Raw genomic sequence first — 25,651 nt, forward strand, 5'->3', positions numbered from 1 at the left:
AAGCCCCTGAGATGCAACCTGTCCTCAGCACCAATTGTTTTGCCCTACTCCTTCAGGCTGCGTTACTTGCTAATTTAGATGCAGTAAGTGCTTACAGGAACACAAATTAAATTGGTAAAAAGTCCACCTTGTAGACACTGTAGACAGTGCCATTACAGCAAACTTTGCATCGTCTATCAAATTCCTACTTTATGAGCCCCAATTGCTATTTCATTGTTTTTGTCAGTTAGCAGTGAAATGCAGTGCAAGATCTACTGGTGGAAATGATGCATAACAGCCAAATTCCAACAATGGTAACTGACCTTTCACAGGCATAATTAGATTGCATCTAAATAATTTAAATAAACAGCTAAAAGTTGTTGAAAATGGCATTTTTATTGAGACAGATATTATTCCTATAGAAAAAATATTAAGTGTTTTTTTCTGAACCTATGTTGTGGTCCCGATTGTGCTTTCTACGGCCGACAGAGCAGATCCTGATTCTCATAATTATAAGATCGAGTTACTGTTCTTTTATAATTGCTTTTGTGAATTGGGAATGAATTGTTTAAATATTTATTGGGCTAGTGCATTTTCTGAAAGGCAAAACAGCATTTTTGTTTATAAAATATTTGCAGTAGAAGGCAGTTACTTGACATTTAGAGTTTAAATGTGGTTTATATGTTGAGTCTATCATGTGTAATGTACAGGCGGACTAGTGAGCTTCATCTCTACGCTCTCTGCCAGTGCTGGAGTTGGAGGAGAAAGAACAGACACACGCATACCCACATACCCCCCCCCCATAACTGCAAGCAAGGAAGAAGGAAGGAGGGAGTGGAAAAAAACACCATTCTAGTTCTGAACCGATGGTGACCCATCCATAGACCAGTAAATCCTCAGGATGTTACAGGAGTGACTGACCATTAATGGCAGGGGGAATAAATGCCTATCCGTGTATCCCAGGGTAGTCTGCTTACACATTTTACGCAGCAGAAAACACCACAGAAGTCAATGCTCTTTTCCAGCTCTCAGTCCCTTTCCTCCCTCTGAGGTGGTGAGGATGGCAGAAAGAACCAAGGTGGCAAAGGCAAACTCTCCACAGAGCAAGGCTACGTTATGTCATGATGAAATCAAGTTACGATGTCATTTCTTAAATCCATAAACAATAGTGTTAGTCCTCCTATAGCGTACACTATCGGTTACTATCCCGCAACCTCAGTGCTGGCAGCAGCCCATCCGCAGCAAGGCCCGAAGTCCTGAGCTTTAGCCACAGCCCAGTGGGACTGGAAAGACCCGCAGAAGCCGGAGGTCAGGTGAGCACATACTGTGCTCTGCCTCCTCACACAGCATGCTTAAACTACAGCCAGCAGGCCAAGTTCTTCATACAACTACACAGAAACAAAAGACCTCAGTGCAGAGTTATATGTACATTTTCAGCAGTCACAGATCCAACTATTCCTGATCTCAGTTGCCTTATACCCCCCTCATGCTTTATTATTTCTTTTAAGGATTTCTTTATTTGCCAAAAGGCTTATAGTACACCCAGAGAAAATATGGCATACTACTGGGGCACTGTAAGATATGCAACAAAATAAATAACTAACACATAAAAGGCACCGCAGATCGAAGTGGCTAGCGTTAGGGAAGAATCTGAATGCCATTAAATCCTGACTTACTGCGATAGAATGGGAAAGTCTTTGTTTTGGTATTCTGAAACTGAAAAAAAAAATCAGATTCAGCTAAAGTGCAACGAGCATTTGACTAACCTTATAAAGCAAAGGTGATTGTCCTAGCTTCAAAAGTGCAATTTTTTTGGTCACGTTTGTAATGGCTTGAATCCGGATCAAGTCTTCCACGGTGCCATACTGTATATCAACAAGTTCTGCCTGCAAAGAGAAGACAAAGTTCAGGCTATACCTCTAACCATGCATCATCGAGGCTGCTCCTTCCACAGACACAAAGTTGTTTGCATAGGTACAAGCACCTGAGCAGAGTTCTGTAATTACCTTACCCCGATTTCCTAATCAAGAATACCTGTAATAACAAAGAGCTTGAGAATTCAATCTGACAGATAAATTTATATCTTTGCAGTGTTCATTCATAATTCATCAGCTGTGATAAAAACCCAATTTTTTTTACCAGTGGTTATAATAAGTGGTGCTGATTCTGATGAGAATTTCCCCTTATTAGCTACAGGAATGTATTTAAAACCATGTAAGGGATACTAACTCACTTCCGTTAATCATCTTAAAAGGAATCAGAGTCTTGTAAAACATTTCAGAAAATGAGTGAATAATTATACTGGTCACTTATGAAAATATACAGATAATACATACTCTACCAATATATAGTTTTATTACGTGGTCTCATATGATTCCTGAGAAGCTCACCTTAAACTGAAGTATTTTCTTATAGTTCAGTTTTCCAAGCATTATACTCAGATAACCATAGCGATAACAGACTACACCACTCTGATGCATAAACTTCTCAATTAATTCATATTTTTAAATTATTTAGAGTCACTTCCAACTAAATTAAAAGTGTTTAGAGCATGAAGACCTTCAGCTCTTCAGTTAGGACACTGCAAGAATATGTAGTAAAGGCCTAAGTTATTATTAAGTATCAAGCATTGGCAGTGATGGAAAAATACTTCAAGACGTGTTTTCAAGGGGTTTTTTTAATATATAGATACAATTTAAGAATGACCAAGGGCATTTTTCTCACACATTCATAGCAATAAATTCTGGTGAAGACCAAGTATGACGATTATCAGTCTTGTACATTATTATTTTAGAATGTTATGAAGCCCTCAGGACACCATCGAGGACATTCTGGAACCTCTAAATCCCTACACAGTGTTCACATAAAACACAAATACAAGAAGTCACAAGAGTATTACAGGAGTGTTTAAAAATTAAAATAAGAGGAGCAGTACAAGATGGAAAAGTTTCTCTTTCAGTTCAGTTTTGGTAACTTAAACATGGATTCATTTGCCAAAGGCAACAGTTCTGATTTCGGGAATCTCTACACAAACTGCTTAAATTCTAGCAACAGTTGTTCTGGGTATGTAGGATGTGTGAAATTTTACTAGATTCCTGAACACGGGTATTTTAGGAAAGTATTTACCCTTATACAACTGTATCTGATTATTTTGTCTGAGTTTGCACCTCAACATTTAAGTTGAAATCATGAAAAAATTTTGCCAAGGCTCCTGTCTTCTTAAATGTATTCTTTCACATTTTCAAGTTAACAAGTTTCTATGTCTGTAACATGTCATCAGTGCTGTATAAACCAAGTATTTAGAAAGGTCAGCCAAAGTTATAAAACACTTCTGGAACAGGCAAACATCAGACTTAACACCAAATACTGAAATGTAGGAACAGAAAATCTTGTACTTCACATAGTTTCTTCTGAAATACGTGCGGTTTTTAATATCTAAAGAACTTGAAAACTATTTCATAAGAAAATTCAAATGGTGACTACACGCTGAAATCCAATATAAATTTTTTCCTGGGTGATCATCGTATTTGGGAAGTATGATAAAATCAACTGAAGAAATTTTTATGCTACCTGAAGCTATTTTATATTTTACCTAATCTGATGCCTCTGGTTATAAAGAGTTCACCTCAGATTGAGGAAAGGGTATTAAACAGTGTAACTCCTTGAAGTTCACACAAATTTTACCTCATTCTGTAGATCCCAGCTTTATTTTCATTTGTACCTACAGACATGTCAATAGACAGACTTCAGTGCAATAATTATTAGAGTCTCAGAAGTCTGACAGCTTGCGAGGTTACAGCTAGGCTGATTTCTGGGGAGACCTCTAATCCAATTCCTTTGGACCCAATGCCTTTCCCACTTACCCTCAAGCAAACCAAAAATCGGAGCTTTCATCATTCGTATGAGAGAAACTACAATGAATTTTCCTGAGGCAAAATCAATATACAAAGATATAACATAATGAAGCATCAAACCATCTGCCTCTACAGTATGCCTGCGTGAAAATGAGATCCCTGCCCATCTACATTCACGTGCTTCTTCTCTTCGCATCATTTTTGCTAGCTGCTCCTCCAGGGTGCTATCCACCATTCTGTAAACAACAAAACTACATGTTTGCACAATTATTAATGCATTTAGCAACTGCCCTTGGATGTTCTTAGTTAATTTATGGATGCAAACTGCATCTTCGAGAGCTGCTCACCAGTCTTTCCCAAGCACCGTATGAGCTCAACAAGAGCAGGCTGAACAAAAGGCCCTACAAAAGCACAGCTCATTTTTTAATTATGTGAGAACCAGAACTTGACTCCCTGCTGCCCCAAACACTCTGCAAACCATGTTCTTTGCTCCAAATGTTAAAAGTAAGCCGCAATGCCAAAGCTATTATACATTGAGAGTACATGTAAGAAGTCATTACATAATGAAAAAGCAGCTGGGTATAATATAACAAAGAGTTACATGTGCTTTCATTAAACATCTTCCACATGAAGGATATGTCAAAGCTCAATATATTACAACTCTTTCATTTGCACTTGCCTGAAAATAAGTATGACTTAAGCCTCTTGTCACTGTCCAACTTTAGGGGTACTTGCACACTTCTGTTGCACTGTAACTTCGAAGTGGTTCTCTTCTCATCACAAATCTTTGACCGTTAATTTTACCTTTTTGGGAACCGTGGGTAAAAATATTGTACATGTCTACCAAAGCAAGTTATCACATCCTGGTAACATCACATATAGCCTAGCAGCTGGAGGTTTGCACCGCTAATCTCAGATCTAACTTCAGCTAAAATGACAAAAAAATGGAATAAAATCTTCTCCTGAATAAAACTACACATGGCTCCTCCCCTCCCAAACAAAGTCAATAACCCACTGGAAGAGTTTAGAACAAAGTCAAAACATTTTGGCAGTACAGTCCAGAAACAAACAGGTACACATTAAATCATAAAAATACTTTTAAAGACTATTCCTACCCTTCCTTTCTTCTACACTTGAATACTTTAGTAAAATTTATAATAAAATGCAAAATATTTTGCACTACTTAATAACAACATCTCATCAAATACAGTATGGCAACACTAGCTCAGAGTACTCAGTTTTGTTTTTATTTAGTACCCTGAGGCTCAACTAATTGGACCCTTCACTTCCAGCATAAAATAAAATATTGAAAAAATACACCTTTAAAATAATGTTAAAGAATCCTATTGAATCCAAAGAGCGCTACCGTCCCAATAATCCACTGAGAAATTAATAGTCGATTCACATTGCATGAAGTCCTGTTTCAGTCACAACATTCCTAACACCTCCAAAAAGGAATAAAGATTAAATTTTCTATTCTTTCTTCTTTAGAAATGCTTACAACATGACATAATCCTCATTTTACACATTCCAGATTTTAAAAAAGCAAAATACCCCACCCTCAACTACCCGTATTTGATAAACTGCTTTCCTTTGGTAGGATAATTCTGTTCAAAAACAAAAGAGAACTCATCCTTTTATCAGGTGCCGAAAAAGAGCACTTGTGTACTTGGTTTACATATGCAAGGGTAAATCCTCTTACCCTAAAACTGGGAAACTGCTAAAGAATGAGGTATTTTATCCATTTGAATTAGGTACTTACTCTTTGAATTGTTTCATGCTATGCTGTTTGAAAGATATGACTATTTAGGAAGAAATTGTGATGTGCAATATGGAGTTCAGTAGTATTCCCCATGCATGAAATGAAGCAGTGGTAGGTAATAAACCAAACATTTTTAGAAAAAGTAATTATTTTATGTTAGACTTATTATTAGTTTCCAAGTCCCAAGATGATGCTCACTGAGTTGTAAACATCCTATCTTAAAAACTATGGTAAAATCCCCCCAAAACAGAAAAGACAAGCACTCTGAAAATGGTACAATCAAGACAGTCAAGGATCTTTTCCCAATTTCTTCTACTTATCTCCAAAATGAAAGAGAATAAAACAGCATACTTCATCCAGTCATGGATGAAAAAGTGTAAGAGAGGTCATGGAAAGGAAAAGTATGAATAACTGTATGAAGCAGGTGGCAGCTGGGGTCTTGAAGATGATAGACACTATTTTAAACCTTTGCTTTTTTTGCAAATGCTGAGGCAATTTAAAAAAAAAAAGGGGGGTAGGTTAAATAGGTCAAAAATAATAATGGAAATACGTTTGTTATCATTTAGTCCGCTTGAATAAGGAAAAGAATTTAATAACAGCATTATACATCTGCGTTCACTACACTGGCTAAGAGGCAGATTGCGGCTGATTTGCCAGGTGCACACAAGATGGGAAAAAGATTAAGGGAAAAACCCACAGAAAAAAAACCTCAAAGCCAGTACACCCAGGAAGGGATGTTTCTCACAACCGCCAAAATGCCCATGGAATCAGTACAGACAAGAAGGTAGCTCTTACCTGCATCTGCTCTAGCTACCAAGGCTGGGAATCCCAGGGTAGAAAAGCACCACACCTAAGCAAATAGTTCAACTATTATTTCTTAAGAGAATGCATTAAGATCAGTACTGAGCAGTCTTGAAGAAATCTTATCTAAAAGGTGTAAACTTATGCAGAAAACAAAACTAAAAGTAGCATACAGAATGGCTGTGGTGAAAAATCTCTCCTTCTTACTATTACCTGTTGTTAGTGCCACAGTTCAGTAACCTCAAATTATGATTATATCAAATATCCATCTGTTGACTCATATTAACGAACAGCTTCTCCACAAACTATTTGGGAGGTCAAGACCACAGAAGCTGAAGCTACGACAATGACTGACATTCACTAGCACAGTCAAGCTCATACTCCTGCCAGTTCTGACTTATCCAGCAAAAGAGTGTCAGAAATGGATGACCTAAAGAAACTCCAAGTATTGAAGAAAACTAAATATTAAATGTTATGTAGGACAAGAGGAAATGGCTGCAAGTTGTGCCAGGGGAGGTTCAGGCTAGATATTAGGAAAAACTTCTTCACCAAAAGGGTTGTCAGACACTGGAACAGGCTGCCCAGGGAGGTGGTTGAGCCACCATCCCTGGAGGTATTTAAAAGACGTGTGGATGAGGCGCTTGGAAACATGGTTTAGTGCTGGACTTGGCAGGGTTAGGTTTACAGTTCAACTTGATGATCTCAAAGGTCTTTTCCAACCTAAATGATTCTATGATTCTACACTTAGGATTGCTTATTCCTCAGAATTAAGACAATTTCTCCAAAAAGCATGTATGTAATTCTAGAAGTATCAACCCCTCAGTTCTGTGACTGTTCAGGCTTAGTACACCGCCTTCTTTCATTCAAGTCAATGCCCTTTATTTGTCCTTCAACATTCAGATACTATTTTCAGCTTGTTCACAAAATAAAGGTAACAGAAACATCCAATGCATGATCTATCCCAAGTAAATAACCTTCAACTAGTCATCCTGCCTAAAGTAAAAACTCCAAAATATATTTGCAAATTGTATCTGAGAAGACAGCAGTCTGCGATCAGGACATGAGGCTAACTTTAATTAGACACTTCGCTATAATTTATTTGCACAGCTCTGAAATTGAGGCTGAAGGCAGCATTCAGCAGAGCATAAAAGTAAACTCAAGCTGGCTGTAGATCAAAGCTGGACATCAACAAATGCGAAGAAAGCTGCAAACATAAAACCAGCTCTTCTCTAAAATTAGAGAAAAGGAAGAAAGAAAAGGGGAGATAATGGAGCTGTGCCCAAGTATGCCAAATCATTTGTTGGCGTAAACTCTGCTACTCTTCCTGACAGGAGCTGTTGCTCCCATTTCAGCCAAAAGCACCCCTCTGATAATCAGGGAACCACAGCTGTCTCCCTGTGATTGCTACCACCCAAGCTTCCTTCATTGTCCTATTTGAGCACACCAAAGACAAAATAAACAGCCGTAGCCATCTTTTATATACTTACTGTATTTCTACAGAAACGTTAACATTCAAAGTTATCTGTCAAACTTTATCCTTCACTTGGTTCCAGGCAAAAAGAGGGACAGGGAGAGACTTTCTGTGTTTGTGGGCTTTTTGGCATGCATCTGATGACTGACCCTAGTTCCATTGAAGTGCTGAAGGTTGAACTAAGAAAGTAATGTGCCTAACTATTGATTTCTTTTACAGTAACGGCACTTAGTATGAGCAGGATCAGCCAGTCTGTTCCTTCATGGTTAGGACTCGCTGAAACCAAGTGCAAGTGCAATAAGTTTTATTTTCTGTTTTATGTTGCTAGGCTCAGCATTATCAGAAGAGGACAAGATCTGAGAAACCATGACCAAGGGTATAATTCAGTATTTAGTAAAATAAAGACAAGTCTGACACAAGATAGAAACAAATCAGGAAAGAATTTGAGGCAGATGATAGATTTTTAAGAAGAGAGATCTCGGGGAGGGGCAGGGGGGTGTTTCACATGAAAGAGTAATTTCTTATAGAGCTGCTTTTGCTATAAAACAAAAATTCCTTTCTTTTGAACTCAGTTTTCATGTAAACACCATACTCCAGTGTTTACAATAATTTCAACATAACACTATCTTTGAAATCCCCTGGTGAGCTTTCCACTCTATTTACTTTATGGAAAATTTGGTGTAAGGCCTCAAAATCCAAGCATGCCGTCTTCCAGCAGCAAATATTACTTACAGTGTTTTGTGTGTCCTATGACACTTGGCCATTCCCAAACCGCCTGGGAAATCTTGTACATAAATTTGGGGTAATTACACAGAAATGCCTCTGTGATATCCTGCGAATGACTAAACCGTATATTTGAAAGTAAATTCCCCTACCTTCCTGGCCAAATTTGGACACTACTTATCCAGACTCTATTTCTAGTAGCGCAGGATTCCCTATCCTTGAGCTTCTTTTTATGTCTTATTAGAAAACTGAAATGAGAAAAATAATCTTAAACCTTGAAAAATAATAACCTAATGTATTTCCAAGCAACTGTGCGAGGCAAACCAAAAAGAGATGATTTGTGCAATTTGAATTTGACCACTCTGTCTGAGCCCAAAAAAGCAAATCATTACCTATCTGGATTAACTGAAGCTGATTTTGCTCCATTACTAAGAGATGCACCTGAGAACAATGTCTGGGCAGATTTAAATCACAGAACTTCAATATTGCTCCACACAGCAAGATACGTGTGTGTGTGGTCATTAAATAACTAGTGGTTTTTACCTACAAGCACTCCCCTTCAAACAGATTAATGACATTTTTTTCTTCATGGTTGTTAGCACCTTACTCTATAGTGGTTTTCTTTTTTTACTTCAATATTCCTACTCATGCAGTAAAATTCCAGAGTAATTCAATGAGACTCACAGTGTCAGCTTAAAGTCAAAAAGGATTCTGTGTGTCTAGTTTTTATTACATGAAATTGCACATTACATTACAATGACAGCCAAAACTGTAATTTGTACCAAAACGGGAAGAAAAAAAGACATCCCTTAACCTCAGTTTGATAGAGTTTGGTCCTGCAGACTGAATTCAGTCACAGACACATGTTATATGTTCCCTCTTCCCCCTCGTCCTATTTGTCCAGCTAACACAGCTCCATTCCAGGCAGGGCTCTACTGAAGCTTCTCCTAAAGGTTGCTTTTGCTTTTCCAGCATCATTTTCAGAAAGACACTGAGGTTTAACTTGTTTGCTTGCTTGCTTTTTACAGCTTATAGCAGGTTTTTTCCCCACCAACTCCCAGGGAGACTGAATTAAGATTGAAGCCTTTTTATAGGCTACAGAAAAGAACCTCTTCTGTGTTTTATAGTTACAGAGCCCCAGATAAATCTGAGCTGACATAGCTCAGTTCCCTGTTGATAACACTCATCCTGTAGACTCCTCCTTCTATATCTATTTTTGAATTAATTTTCCTTCTTTTAATTCATTCATACTTCCCCCCGCCCTCTGTCCCCAAGCACATTCTTTGAGTTTTTAGCAGAAGGCAAAACTAATACTTGAATATATAACTTCTTAATTCATGATATCCAGCGAGATATTCAAACCTCAAATCTACTTTTTTCATCTTTTCTAATTAGATTTAAATGCAAATCTAGTTTTTCAAGTATTCTGAAATAAAACATTCTTATTTTCAGTCATATTAAATTGATATTTATTTTAAAATCTCCAAAAACGTTGCTTTGGTTATAAAACATCGAAGGACGTGCTATTATTTGACCCCTAAAACCCTATGAGAAATTTTATGATTTCAAACTTCTATTAAGCAGTGCTGATTATTTGTCACCTCACTAGTGAGAAAATTTAAAATTCTAATGATTCTTTCTTATGTGTGTTTAATATTATTTATATCCCCCTCTTTATAAGAGTTAACTGCAAAGATATTTAGTAGCATTTAGTACATCCAGATGCCAGAAAAGGACTCCAATGAAAACAGGGAATATACTTCTGTGATAAAACATTCAAGTGGCCCAAATGATTGACCAAGGCAAATATAAAGACGGCCATATGCGAGAACAGCACAGCCTATGTGATTAAACAAGTATATATATTTCCATTTTTCAATCATGTATCATATTGGAAAACAGACTTATCTTACAAGAGACACGTAGCATGTGATTCAGGTATCATAAATAATAAAATAGTACCAGGACGAAAGTTCTTTGTTGTTTCAGGCTTTCAAATTTTGTTTTTAAAAATGCACTCAATACTTTGGAATTGCCATTTTGTCATTAAATGTGATACTGTATTGTGCATTGCTTAGTCATCTAAAGGATTTTATATGGCAGCACCATTTATCTTTTCTTTCAGAAATAGCTAACCTTCACTTTTGAAATGTTTTATTTTTTATTAATAAGAGCAAGGATTAAATGGGAGTTCAGGATAGGTCCCTGCCAGGTATCCTCGCTATAGTTTAACTAGTAGCTCACCTTTATCCTAAGCCTTTCCAAAGGTTAGGGTGAAGGTTTTCCTGAATTGTGCTAAATTTTACACAGACATTTTAAGCATTCACCTCTGCTAAGTGTTGGCAGACGCACCATGGAGAATTTGTGAACTTGGTTCCTGTGCTCTCAGGCAGGGATGGAAAATCCTGGAGAAAAGGGGGAAATCCCAAGCAAACAACAGAAACTGCTTCTTTTTAGGAAAAGGCTCAGTAAACCTTTCACCTTCTACAGTGGCGTCCCGCTAAACTGCATCTCAAAAGAAAAGCTGGAAAAATGTTCACACTGTCCAAAAGGTATGGGAAAGTCTGAAGATTCTGGAATCCAGACAACTTGGATGGGAGGAAGGAGTAATCTGACCTGACATCATATAGCCGATTTCACTGATTAAAGCACAAGCTTTGCCATCACTGCAGCCCATCTGGAGCTGGATCTGAACAGAGATTCCCTCATCTTCCACACAGCCTGGAATCCAGGTCAGCCTCTTTTACAGCAGTAGAGAAGTGCTCAGTATTATTGTAGTAATAGTACTTTATGGTACAGTTTTCAATAAAAGCAGTTAGGGACATTATTACAGAACTATCGGTTACTACAGAAATCTGTACTCAATTCTTTCTCTTCACCCGTTATGACCCCTCCTGCCCAGGATATTGAACAATCAACAAAAAGAAACTAGACGCACGGAGCTCAGTATGCACTCTCATAAATTCCCATTCAACCACAAACTTCCCTAACGGTCCATCTTCCAACATCAAGTGGTCCCTTTCCTGAATTTTAACAAACAGAAGAGACTAAATTCAATAGACAAGACAAAGAATGTACAACAGTCAGCATTAAAAATATTCACTAGTTGTATCATCTACTGAAGAGGTTCCCTTCATATTTCTTCATTTGTCTTTACACTCTTGGTACCCACTTTACAAACACTATACATTGCGAAGAAATTATCTTCTTTGTCTGCAGAGAAAATTGAAGAATTATGAAAGCTTATTTCAGGCAGAGCAACTCTACAGGCATTAAGACAACAGCAATAAGATCATCAGGGAAAGACCTGAACTGAAAGAGTCAGTCTTAACCATCAGATCCCTGAGCCTCACACTGTCCATACTGATACAATTTCTCATTCTAGATTTTTAGTTTGCGTCATTACATAAAAGGACAACACGGACAAAGACATGAGAAAAGTTTTTTGAATAAAAATTTTGGTTAGAAGAATGATGCAGTAATTCTTCTGCCAGTAGTATAATTTCTAGCTTTTCATACTACTTCATCTTCTAAAATACTCCCCAAGTTAAGATTGTGCCTGGAAGCATTGACCTGCAGTAGGAGGGACATCTCTCCTGGATGACAACGCAGCAGGAGCTTTCTTGCATATTTAAGCAGCTTTGCTCTCTAGTAGTTGAAGCCGTTGCCAGACCTCTTCCATCCTTATTCACCTCTGCCTGCCCTTTGAAGACACCAGTGTGAAGCAGTGAATCTTACGGGAGACAAGACTAACTCTATATGGTAACATAATTCAGTGGAAGGAAGATAAATTCCTTGAAGCATCTTCTTTCTCACACACATCTACTCTTGGGCCAGGCACAAGCTCATGATTGATTAGTCACCTTCTCTTTGAACTGCAGAGCACAGGAACATAAGAAAAAATTATGAGAATAGAACTGATATATCTCACGATTAATTCACATTACTGCCCTCTTAATGAATGAGATAAACACAGTAACTAATATTCATTACATGAGGTGTTAGACATGAGATTTATTTGTATTTAGAGGAAGAGACAGCATATCAGACAGAAAAAACAGGAATGCCTAATTCTAGAAAAAGGGAAGACCAATGTATTTTCAGCTTTGTTTAGCTTGCACTGATTTTTTTTATTATCTATAAGCTTCTCTCCTGGGACTGCAACTGGTGGGCACAGGCAGAAGTGCGTGTCTCCAACCAGCTTAAAAAGTGAAATTCTGAACAAACGCTTTTTCTCAGGACTTTTTAATCCAGCCAGTGAACAAACTCTGGCATTTTGACAGTTCACATACACACCCAATGCACTTCTGCCAACTGCACCTGGATACCAAACTTAGACCTGCCTATGGTTAGTAATCGGACCTTTCTTTTTTTTTTATTATTACTTTTTACATTTTTAAGAATTCAGTTCTTATATATTTTTTGAACCAGCTGTATCACAGCTGCACATTTTTCCATCCTGCTCTGAAAGGCTTTCAAAAGACATTTGCTTCAAAGGGTTTTCTCTGAGAGAGGCCTTCTTCACTTTTTAGTCTTTCTTACTGTTAAGGCTCTGTGTCCAGGTTTATAGCATTCCTCAAAGCAGTCTCTGGAGAGGTTCATCCTTTGCTCTTTTATACCAAAATTCTTCAACAAAGAAGTCAGAAAAGCCATTAAAATCTGTCCTCACCAAATTTTTCATATAATGGCAGCTTTATCCTCAACTATTTTAGATTACATTTAAAACCTGTCACATATGTTTTTTCTCTTTTTTAGTAAGAACTTATTTCCACTCTTTTAAAGTGGTCATCTTAGAAGATTATATTTGGACTTCATATTACCACATCCTAACACAGACAGGAAATCTTCAGACCTGTTTTGGATTTTCAATGCCCCTTTCATTTCAAAATATTAAAAATATTTTAACAATGAGAAAAAAAGAGTCTTGTAGAAAAGCATTCAATAAGATGATATTATTACATCAGAAAAAATCAATTTTTAAGATTTGTCAAAATGTTGTCCAATATTGACTGTAAAAGTTATACTGGCAGATACAGATAACTCCTAAGATAAGACACATTGCTAAGGCTTCAGCTGATAAGATTTATCATGCTGCATCGAAGATTAAAATAGTCACTCCAGATTCTTTTCAGCTGCCAGCTAATTCACAAGAGACAGCACCGTTACTTAGAATTTTTCTCTATTTTCAAAAACAATCAAGTGCAGTATGTCAGAAAAGTCGTTTGGTTTTGTTTTAAATTTATTTTACTATTCTAACCCACATTCTCATGGATGACTGACTGATGCCTGGGACTGCCAGGGTCAGAATCTTATGGCCATGCCTCTAGGTACAGGATGTATAAGCATCGTAAGATGTAATCTGCCTCCAACTAGAGATGCTTGTGTATTGCTAATGTTCCTTAAAAGGTTTTAGGACTTGTTTCTCTTCCTCAAAAATAAACTAGAAAATGAGAACAAGCAATAATTTGATCAATATTGTATTTTACACTCACTCATAACTATCACAAAGCTGAGTAGCACTTTAACCAGTTCTATATTGTTTATGCATGAAACTACATTTTTTTTTTCTTTAACAATGAACTTATATAAGTAGTTTTAGGGACAAGGATTGAGTATTATACAAATACAAAAATGTTTTGTTATTGTTCTCATTATATCAGTTGTAGTTGTTTCTTATGTCATTTTTCTCATCCTAGCGTTTTTTTAAAAGCTGATAATATTTGCTTTATAGTCTCTCTGCCGTAGGAAATTTTTGCTTTTGTTTTTAGTGTAAGCGAGATCCCTTTAAGGCAGTTTTAAACCTCCAAAATACTGGAGAAATTTAAAAGAAAAAGAACCCTAAACCCCAAACCAAATAGCTCTCAGAAGAAGCAGCTTTTTGCTTGGAATCCCTCCTCCGAGGAGGATATTGCCTTTGCAAACTTCAACAGAAAAAATACAGGTATGCTGTTGGTAGGTTCAAATTTACTAAGAAGATGTAAAAGAATTACAGGGAGCCAGTAAGATAGCACTACCTAAGCAAAATGTGCCTTGTGATTTGGCAGAAAGATTTCCACTTGACTTGGAGTACCTTTGTATTCAGGTTTGTGTCAAACACCATCAACAAAAGGGGAGCGTGAAAGAAGAGTAACTGGGTAGGTATCAACCCAGATATCTACTGACCTGCATAGGTGATCGCAACTTGCTGGGTCTAAATTACACAATAAAAAAATTAAAGAGAAAAATATTTCTCAGAGATGCATGCATTTACAGAAGTAACTTCCACTTGTATTCTCTCACAGTGACTACTAACAGACAAAATTCAACTCTGGTTAAAATTGATGTAATTCCCATTGATTTCAATAGAAATTTTACTTGCACTAAAACCTGAATAAAGCATCAAATCCAGTTTCCAAGTCCTCAGTGTTTGCACCCTTTAGTTTTCACCATGCAATTAGCATATAAATAATGTTTATGCTAGAACATTGCTCCCTCTCAAATATTGTACAGGGGCTTTACTGAAAAATGCCTTTAGCTGATTATGTGCAATGGCATGGAAGTGCTCAGTGATCTGTTATATCTATAGCTATCAAGATACCTCACCTTTTGCTTTTCTGCATTTAAAAAAACTCATTTATTATTAATGACATTATTACTAAAATGTCATTACTAATACTTCATTAGTAAAACATTAGTACAGTACTGACTTGCAATTATAAAACAGCAAAAGGTTTTGCAGCAGTAGCCATTTGCATCTTTGAAACCCTGCCCTTCAACGATACAAAAATCTTGCAGCAATATTAACCGGGCTTTTGTGCATCATGAACTACTATTATTCTTAGGGAACTGTACAACTTGATTTATCAATGGTTATGTGATATATGCCAGAAAACTGACAGGATGTTCTGCAGGACATCTCTTCAATGATCGTTTTTGTAGTCCTTGACTGCAATTTTAAATTATATAACCTTCACATTGCATTTCACAGCTTTCTATATGTAATTATAATGGAGTAGCAGCTACGCTGTAGATAATGTTGAATGTTGTTTTCTGTTTAAAGGTCAACTCTATTCTAAAATCCATATTCTTAGCGAGATTGTCTTGAATATTTGCTGTGCCTACTTGGTATGCAGAGCATTGGTCTAAATTATGATTATTTGTGGAAAAGGTTTCTGAGAAACTCTTCTATAAATAAAAGATAAATAAAGCTCCTCTAAAACGTCTAAATGTTACAAAAATCGCATGATTCTTCTCATTTGTGTGCATGTGTTATTCAACCTATAGCCCTAACCATCTGCAAACTGATTTCAGTTGCTAGGGATTTATTTTAGCTAGTACATGTCTCTTCAGAGAACAAATTTTAGAAAATGTTAATAAAGATAATAATGAACTAAATTGGCGTGCCTAAAAGAATTAAATGCACACACGTATCAAGATTTCCTCTAGCTTGATATTTTGCACCAATGTGCCATAAAAAATGCCTGAAAGACTTAGGGTGAGATGCTGTGACTATTTAATCTGAATTATATGCACTCCCTGCCTTTGGAATTCAAGATGTGCAAGGGAGCATGCTGCAGAAGGCGCATTTGGAAATTTTGCCTAGGGTTAAAAATAACCTGGGAAGATCTTAAAATTTTCTAAAACCAACCCGCTGACACCAATCTTAATTCAGAAATACTGTTAAGGAAATTACCACTGATTAGCTGGAGGGAAGATAAAAGATAATAAGGGTGCCCTAATCACATTTCCAGCACAATGAAACCGAATCAAATGAAAGCAAGCTGTTGGGTCAAGGATTTCCTGATGCATTGTCCCTCCAGCGGAACTTGTAACCTTTTGGTGCAGTGCTAGAAGTATAGAGAGCTGCAAGTACTGCAAGGAAACAGTGCTGCAGTACTGTAAAGACCCAGCAGAGAGGGGAGGGGACTGCAGGGCACACAAGTGGGAATGAGTGGGAAAGATTACAGGAACAGGCAGTAGAGGAGAGGAAGACTCCCATCTTCCTGCAGAGTGAAGGGCCTGGGAAAGAAGGGGGTGGATGGGAAGAGGAGACATCTCAGCACAGCCATTAGAAAATGGGGTATCTGATAAGAAGTGAGCAAGCCCCCCTCCTTGTAGAAGAGGATCTGACAGCAAGCCGAGTCCCGCTTCCCTTATTCCCATCTTGCCAAGATTGAAGAATGGTGGGAAGATCACTGACTGAGCTTAACAGATGGGTTTGTACTTCTCGTATTGCTTCAGGTTGCATTAATCTCTGTGGTGGGTTCTCATTTAGCTGAGAAAATGTCACCAAAACAAATGAACCGGAGCAGGCTGATATGCTATCAACAGATGTAGAGAATCTCTTCTGCATATTGTAGACAGAGGCAAACAGTCGGCATTCTCACTTGTCTGCTCCCTGCAGCCCCTCCAAAACTAATCAAAGATATCACTGGCTGAGTTGGGAGTATAAATGCCTAAAATCAGCAGACACTTCGAACAGAGAAATGGGTAGACTCAGTCAGGGAATGCAGAGGATGGCAGGGAAGTGAAGTGACAGCGGAGGAGTCCAAGCAGTCAGGGAACAGTGACAGATGGGTCAAAGTCTAAAGGATACATGGTCGGGTGTTGGGAGAACTGCCTTGGAGATGGGAATAACACCTTTCTGTCCATGAAACCATCGAGTCCCTGCCTGCATATGCATTCCCATTTCAAGAACCTGCCAGTACTTGTGCTGTTCTTGCATCCTCCCCTGGTTCCTGAACCAACATAGTCCTTTCGGTGTATGAGGTCCAGGAAAGAAAAAGTGATGTTTTGCTGGGCTTGCCAAGAGTGTCCACGATGAAAAAAAGGGAAAGGATGGAGGAACAGCAAAAGGAACCAACAGGGATTTGATACATTCAGCAGCCAGTTGTTCCTGAAGACGCAGAGGAGTGTAGTGTAGCATGAGGCAACGCCATATAACGGAGGACACTAAGTATCTCTATTTAAAGTATTAAAGCAGATTTAGGAGTGCCAAAATTTCCTTAACACTTCCATAAAGAAAAGAGTAAGTTTAAGGTGAAATGAAGGTGAGGAAAATGTCACGTCACACAAACATAACTGCAGAAAATCAGGGAATACAAAGTAAATACAATCTTCATTTTGCTTTAATTAGTCCGTCTTTGAATGTCCCAACACACCAACCATTACCTCTGCTGAGATTTTCTCTTTACAGTTGCTAAAGAAACAGGGAACAGAGCAGACGAACACTGCGAAACCAAAACTGAACACTTGTTTCTTCCTGAAGCTCGCTGTACTCAGTGGGCCTGCTTTAAACCAGCCGCCCAGGTGACCTGAGTACCACCCAGCCTTCTGCTGCGCTTCCAGCCAAGACGTAGCTTTACTCACACCGCACTGCACTCGAGGGATCACCACCATGTGTGTTAACAGATGGGCTACAATATGCACCTACACCGACACTACTTAGCAATATGGTGCTGAAAGGAGGACGCTGGACCTCTGGGGGTTCACACACACCTCTCCTCAGCTCTCGCCGACAGTTCCCCACTTCATCCCTCCACCGCTCCGCCGGAGACAGCACACGCAGCCACTGCTCTCAGATCACCACACGCTGTAAAGGCGGGGAGCAGCACATTCAGATTCACCACACTACACTCACTTGAAGACTGGCTTGATACTGTTTGACAACGCATTTGGCTTTAACGCATAAATTTGATGCAATGTAATTTCCCTTTATATATGTACTCTGTTGAGCGGAGTAGCTTTCTTGTTTGCATCAAGCAGACAAAAGGTTTGAACTCTATAAAAGGTAGCTGATATTTAAGTTTTAACAAAAATATATTTCACGTAAGTTATTCTTTCCTTAGACTGACCTAGTCTATGATATATTATTTACATAACTGCTGCAATATCTATTTCAAAACCAACAAGAGAGCTCTCTCCAGAACTGTATGCTGCCCTGCCTGTCACCGTGATGGGTAAACAGTGTCACCTTTTCAGGGCCCAATGAATTACAGAGTAGTAGTAAAGCGCACCATCCATCACAATGGCACTAAGTAGGTTTCTGAAGTAGATTTCAGATCACAAACGCTCACATTTTTACTCATAAATGCTGTTTAGACTGTTACCAGAAAGCACAAATTGGATGGCTCATATACAATGGCCATATGATGAATGGACATGACAGGCGGTCAAAGAAAATGAGTCTTGCTATTCTACAAATAACCTTGTCAACATGAAAGTAGAGCTATAGCTCTACTGGTAGCCAGACTGCAGTAAGCTCATGGTTTTATTTGCTTGAACATCTAGCAAACCAAACATACAAATGAGATACAACGAAGCAGCAGCATCAAAGCAATATTAGCAGTTCAACTTGATTATGTGACACACAATAGAGATTTTCTACTAAGGATGTGTCACATTTGAAAGAAAATTATTCAGATTATGAGTAGCTGTTACAAGAATCTATTTTCACAGGAAAACCCTCATGATTTTGCAATCACAACCCACTGCAAGATATTCAAAACACACCACTTGTAGCTCCACTGCAAGCAATCAAGTCACCCTCTGATGACTGAACACAGCAACAACCACCACCTGCTACTTCTCATTTAAAGTTATTCTATTTCCATTGGTTTAAATAGTAGAGATTACTGTGTAGGATTGAAAGTCAGGGAGGTTAGACCACTACCAACTTATCCATAGCCTAAACAAAAAAGGAAATGTCCCTTTTAGGCAAAACTCTAGGACACTTTGGGTAGACTTTTTGAACAATAAAAGGAAACATCTGGTTTTGTGAGGGTGCTAGGTATCTCAAAGATCTGACTGTAAAATCATGCACAGCAAGTCATTCTTTGGCTCAAGCACAAGCTTTGAGTTTTGCCAAAGCCAAGGCACACCCCTAGTGATGAGTACATATGCAGTGTGTGGGGTCCTCATTTCTGCAGAACTCAATCATAGATAAAACTGCTCTGAAATATAATTGAAAGTGGTACACGTGTTGCTGGTAATAACACCAATGATTTTTCCCAGAACACTGGATTTCCTTTAATGTGATGAATTTTTTAAGAACACATTTATTTTCATGAAATAAATCTCAAAGGCCACAACTGTACTTTGATCTCATTACAGTTACTCTTACTAAGTTACAATGAGAAAATAATCACAGAATCCCTAAGGCTGGAAAAGACCTGTAAGATCATCAAGTCCAACCATCAACCCAACCCCACCATGCCCACTAAACCATGTCCCACAATGCCATGTCCACACATTCCTTGAACACCTCCAGTGACGGTGACTCCACCACCTCCCTGGGCAGCCTCTTCCAGTGCTTCACCACTCTCTCAGGAAAGAAATTTTTCCTAGTATGCAGCCTAAATCTCCCCTGGCACAACTTGAGGCCATTTCCTCTTGTCCTGTTGCTAGTCACTTGGGAGAAGAGACCAGCACCCACCTCTCTACAACCCCCTTTCAGGTAGTTTTAGAGAGTGATAAGGTCTCCCCTCATCCTTCTCTTCTCCAGACTGAACAACCCGAGTTCCCTCAGCTGCTCCTCATCAGACTTGTGCTCCAGACCCATATTGAGTTTCTAAGTGATAAATGTGAGAAGCCAAACCCATCCTTTAGTACTTTTTACTTGCCCATGGAAAAGTTAAAGCATACATCATCCAGGTTAGGACCTACCCTTGCCTACTTCATTTCATTCCTTAACAACAAACTGTAACCTGAAGTTGTTGGGTTGGTAGAGCCCCAGAACAGAGGCTGTGTGGAGATAATAACCATGAGACTCAGTATGGGAAGTAGGCATGTAAGGTACACAAAAACAGGAGATGGAAAGAAGTTTCTCTCCCAAAGGAGAACAAGAACTCCATTCCTTCTCCTCTCTGGAATAAATCACTTGAACTAAAAAGCTTCAATGCTTTTAAGAAAGAGAAGCTGAAGCTTGTGGACTTCAGGATGAGAAACTTCAGGATCTGACTTTCTACCAGCCCTCATATTTCCTACAGTCCAAAATTTGGAATTACATTGATAGTCCATAAAATGGGTTAGTTAGCATCATGCAACTTTTCCCCATTTTGACTCATTACAAGGTTTCCACAGTGCATTACATGTTATCAATAAACATTACAGGCAAACACTGTCACAAACAAAAGGAAAATACACAACAGTTGCATTTTACTGTTAGAAATTCAGTAACTGATATGCTATAAATATTAAGATATTCACAAAGTATAAAGGTATTTTGGAAAAGGTACCCTCCAAACCCAAAGCCATTCACAATCTGTTCCTATATAGTCTACTAATGTTCTAAGTCATGAAAACAAACGTATCTTTTAAACAACAAATAAACCAAGATGGAAAAAACCCCTCATCATTGGAATAACATAGAGTATTTTTAAGAGAAAGACAACAGTAATGCAGTTAGCAGTGAAATTGCAATTTTTATATTTTAGAAATACTGAGATTTATACCATCTCAGCTAGGAAAGTAAACAGAAATTATGACCCCTTTGTGCACCCTCAATATATTTGGAAAGCAAATATAGGGAGGCAGCCAGTGAAGACAGTAAAGAGGATAAAACAAGATAATCCAAGATCTTATTTCACTTGGCAAGTAACAAATCCCAACAGGCAGGATCTTTTCTCTGACAAAACTTCCCAACAAAAGCTACAGAAAGATAAAAATACAAATCGGGGTTTTCACGAGGAAACAGAGCAGATGTGTCAACTGAGTTGCGAGATCCACGACCATAATTCAGGAGCTCCAGGTGTTAGCCCAACACTCCCGCCAGTCTCACTGCAGAAAACCTCATCTTACCCTTCCTACAGACATCTCTCAAACCAGTAGCACTTACACCTCAGCAAGGATAAAACGTAGCTCTAGACACAGCTTTCAGATTTTTACACCTAAGCAAAAGATGCCAATTCATAAACTCAGATACTTTTTAAAAAAACCCCCAAAACATATCATATGAAGTGTTCAGGTCTGACTAATTTTTAAGTTTGAATTGAGGTTGGCCACATCATTTTGCCTAAATATGTTTATTTTAAGGCTGGGCATTTCACCATGTGTACTTTGCCAACCAGGTTCAGCAAAAGCTGATGTTTTCTAACTCTATTTCACCGCAAGTGACAGAGACAAATGGTCGTATTACCTCAAGAGTTCCTTTGGCAGAGTAAGCTGCATACGAGTACAGGAGGTCTTGGCTATGAAGTGTTTTGGTCTCTCTGTTGCACTGTTGTCCACTAGGATAAAAGCATTCACCGCTGTTTTTCAGAGTTACTGTGTTTGAAGAAGCACCCGGTAGGTCAAGCAAAACAGAGTAATTTACCAGCTGGACATCTTCAAGGCCTTGGGAACGCCACTGAACCAGAATTTTCATTGCAATGTCTACATCATCTTCTCTAGGGAACTGTAACAGATCTCTGGAAAAAACACACAAGTAAACACGGTTTTAGTTTATTTCCCACCAAGACACTTACACCTCCATATGCATCAGTCCATGATTTTATTCATAATGTATCATCAAACATGCAAAAAAAAAAAATCCCCCTTCATTTTTTTGCAAATATTTTCTTACCAATTGTGAGACAAAAGCAACCACTTTTTGGGAAATAAAAATAAGGAAAAAATATTTATAGGAAACACATCCAATTAAAACAAAGAATCCTGCAGAAATTATCACAGTAATTGTTTCAAAATTCATCTCTCTGGTGCTGTTCAAGTTTGACACAGCATCAATTTAACCAACCAGTGAATATGAAGAACGCAATCTGAAGTAACATTTCAGGGACTTCAGGGAGGGTGTGATGATGAAAATTAGTTGTAATTATATGTTTGGCTTAAATTCATCAAGTAAAGCAAATTTGCTAAACGGAATGGAACTGTTCCCCCAAATGTTGTGCTAGTTGTCAGAAAGTTTTCCTCAGATTTCCTACCTGCACTAAAGGATTACTTGAGCCAACAGCTTGGCAAGCATATGACACGAGCCTGGAAATTATTTTGGCAGTAGCTACCAGATGGGTCAACTGAGACTTCAGATGGGATGGGCTGGGCTTGTTTCACTGGGTTTGTATCACTGTTCAACACCTGCTACCAGATGGGCCATAGGATGAAAACAGTGACGGCACTGAAGGACCACCCTCCTCCCCAGAAAATGCCAAAAGATACCAGATGTAGAGAGCATTTTAAAGATAACTTTAGAGGACAGACATGCTGAAGGGACAACTAAAGGCTTTCCCTACTTATGTAGGCAAGCACCTATGTAATCAAAGCAGAGCACAAATAAAAAGCACCTTTATTCAAATAAAAAGCGCTATCCAAATGCAGTACAAAAAGCTTACAGAATATTTGCAGAATTTTGTGAGGATTTTCTCTTCTTTTTTTTGTTTGTGAAGCTCTTGGGACAGAGAAACAAGACTAAGGATCACAGAGGTATTGATTTCCAAGCACAGAGATACTGACACTGCCTGAAACTCTTGTTCAAAACCTTCTCTTCACAAAAACGCCAGTTCTATTTAGATCCTTTAGGGTCCTTAATAGAACCTTAAAAATACCCTGGCTGTCTTGCACACATCACAAGCAATGGTTGAATAATACATAGTCTTTTTATAACCATTATTGCAAGCAATAGGTATTTGAGAATCCCACCAGGTGCTTTACAGGCACCCCGTGCTATCCAGAACCCAGCTGCGAAGCTGCAGGCAGGATGCTCCCAGCTGAAGGTACCGGCACTGCTTCCATCGGGGTCTCACTAACCCCAGGGAGAACTCTGCCAAGGAAAGCTTATGACAGAAAGCAAGCACAAAGGCTCCCTTCTCCACCCCAACAAAACGATCTTATAGTTCAACGGACCTTTAAAAAAAAAAAAAAAAAAAAAAAAAGACATTTACTGCCTAGACAACACCAAAACCTTAAAAAGGCAGAAAGTGAAGCTATAACACCTAGTATAGCCTAGAAATGGCTCAAACGTTATATACTACATTCAAATGTCTAATGCCCATCATCACACTATATGGATGGATGAATTATTCCAACACCCAAAGGATTTAAAACATTTGCAAAAATTCTTTGATTGAAGAAATATGTTGCATCCCAGCCTGCACTGCAATAGCAAAGTTATTAGTGCACAAAATTCAAAATCTTTACAAGAACACTGGACTTATGTTAAAGACTTCAGAGATCCTGTCAGGAGGAACAACTGTCTTGCGGATTTAATCTTTTCAAATCATCTAAAATAAGTCTTCAAGCAGTCTACACAAAACAGACAAGTTAATCCAATCTGTAGTATATTACAAGTTTCCAATTTCATCTCCTGTGCCTGCTAATACAATGACATAAACTTGGGCAGTGCAGAAATACAGGAATTTGTCTGATTAACACAATCATTAACAGGGTATCTGCATTTCCCTCAGGTGACAGAAACATTAATAGAATAAATAATTGCAAGAAACTTATCCCAGGCCAATAAGATTATGGCACATTGCAACAAGAAGTATCCAGTTTCAACAAAAGGAATTAAGCATTAGAAGAAGAAGATAAAATATACAAATGGCTCCCTTGGTAATAGAAGTAAAGTTACTTTCCACTTCATAATTAAATAACCATGTCTTTGAAACTTTTGTGACAACATATCTGATTAAGTTAAAGGACTGAGCACACTCACTATTTACTCCATAATTTCTTTATAGCATGTTAAAATCAAATTGCAAATTATAAGCACACGTTATATTACAATAAATCAGCACATATGAGACTACTTTGATAAATCTTATGAACAATACCACCACCAAGATTTTTTTTGTGCAGATTTTTTACACAAATGACTTGCACTTGGTCTTTGATATAATTCTGCTGACTGCATGCACTTAAAGTCAGAGATAATTTAACTCATTATTTTTATTACATACTAGTTGGATAACAAGTATAACATGTAAAAACAGTATTTCCTAAACCAGACCAAATTCAGAAAAGTGTAAAGTTTGTTTGACAGTCCACCCGGAAAAATTCCAACACTTCACGTGCACTTCATAGTCCTTCTCTATAAATTGTCAATTGACTTGCTTCCCAAAATTGCCAGGGCACTGAGATTCATAGTAGCAAGATATAAGCAGTGGAAAGACACAGGCCCCTGGGATGATTATGTTTCTCACTTTTGCAAGCGGCTGCATACTCAGTAGGAATCAATAGCAGTGCAGTTGCCAATTTCCACTTACAATACTGCCTTTAATAACGTTAGCCAAATTTTTTATTCCCTTACTCACATTAAAAAGACACTTTATTCAGCTACCTATTCAGGTTCAATCAATGGGAATAACCACAAAGTTAAAGGGGACATCTCAGTTGCTGTAAATCTGCATAATTTATTGAAGTGGAGCCACCACAGACTTAAGATTTGGTCTCAAGTTAGAATCAACGTTAATAAATATAACAATAACAGTGTGAATAATACCGTGCCTCTATTGGATGCTCTCAAAGATATTTCCACAAGTTACTTTACTTTCTAATATGGATCAGATATTGTACTAATGTACATCAGAACAGGACATAAACTTGTTTCATGAGTATTCTGCTCCATCTCAAATACGCTCAGTTCCTGAACTGAAAAGAAACAGATAAAATTGCACTTAAAATTCAGAAAGCATACCCTACTTCACTTGTATAAGGTAAAGTTTTCCCACTCCAATATGATGACAAGATCAAGAAAATGTTTATGAAGACACGTTCTTAGATTTCCCGTGTAAACAAGAAGTCTAAGTTGTATTTTACTGCCTGATCTGCCGAATGTCCTGGCCAGTGAAGAGAAGCAGACCATAACTCTTGAAGGTTCAAAGTTTTAAAGCTAGAAAAATAATTTTAAATAAGACAAAGATACGTCTATAATAAAGCCAGGCTTTCTGCAGCCTCTGCAGCTTCAAAAGACCAATCTTTAACAGATGATTATAAAAGATAAATGAACACATGCACACACACACAAAACGCAGAAATTTCATTTTCAAGTTGGTAACCACAGGGAACATGGAGCTGCAGCAGCTTAATGGAAAGTCATCTGCTCTTACAGCACTTTTTTTGACACAGCTTGCTAAAGGAGAGAGCAAAGCA

At 38.0% G+C, this 25,651-nt stretch overlaps 1 protein-coding gene across 1 annotated transcript in view; it reads right to left on the reverse strand.

Annotated features, from left to right (window-relative positions):
• NAALADL2 (N-acetylated alpha-linked acidic dipeptidase like 2) overlaps positions 1-25,651 on the reverse strand; it is a 289,387-nt gene that overhangs the window by 219,663 nt on the left and 44,073 nt on the right. The window contains exons 2-3 of the mRNA XM_059822897.1: positions 21,705-21,975; positions 1,746-1,865 (exon numbers count right to left, since the gene is read on the reverse strand). Of these exons, the coding sequence (XP_059678880.1) occupies positions 1,746-1,865; positions 21,705-21,975 (391 nt within the window). The remainder of the gene's footprint in view (positions 1-1,745; positions 1,866-21,704; positions 21,976-25,651) is intronic.

Source organism: Gavia stellata, chromosome 11, assembly GCF_030936135.1.
Source record: "Gavia stellata isolate bGavSte3 chromosome 11, bGavSte3.hap2, whole genome shotgun sequence".
NCBI lineage: Eukaryota > Metazoa > Chordata > Aves > Gaviiformes > Gaviidae > Gavia > Gavia stellata.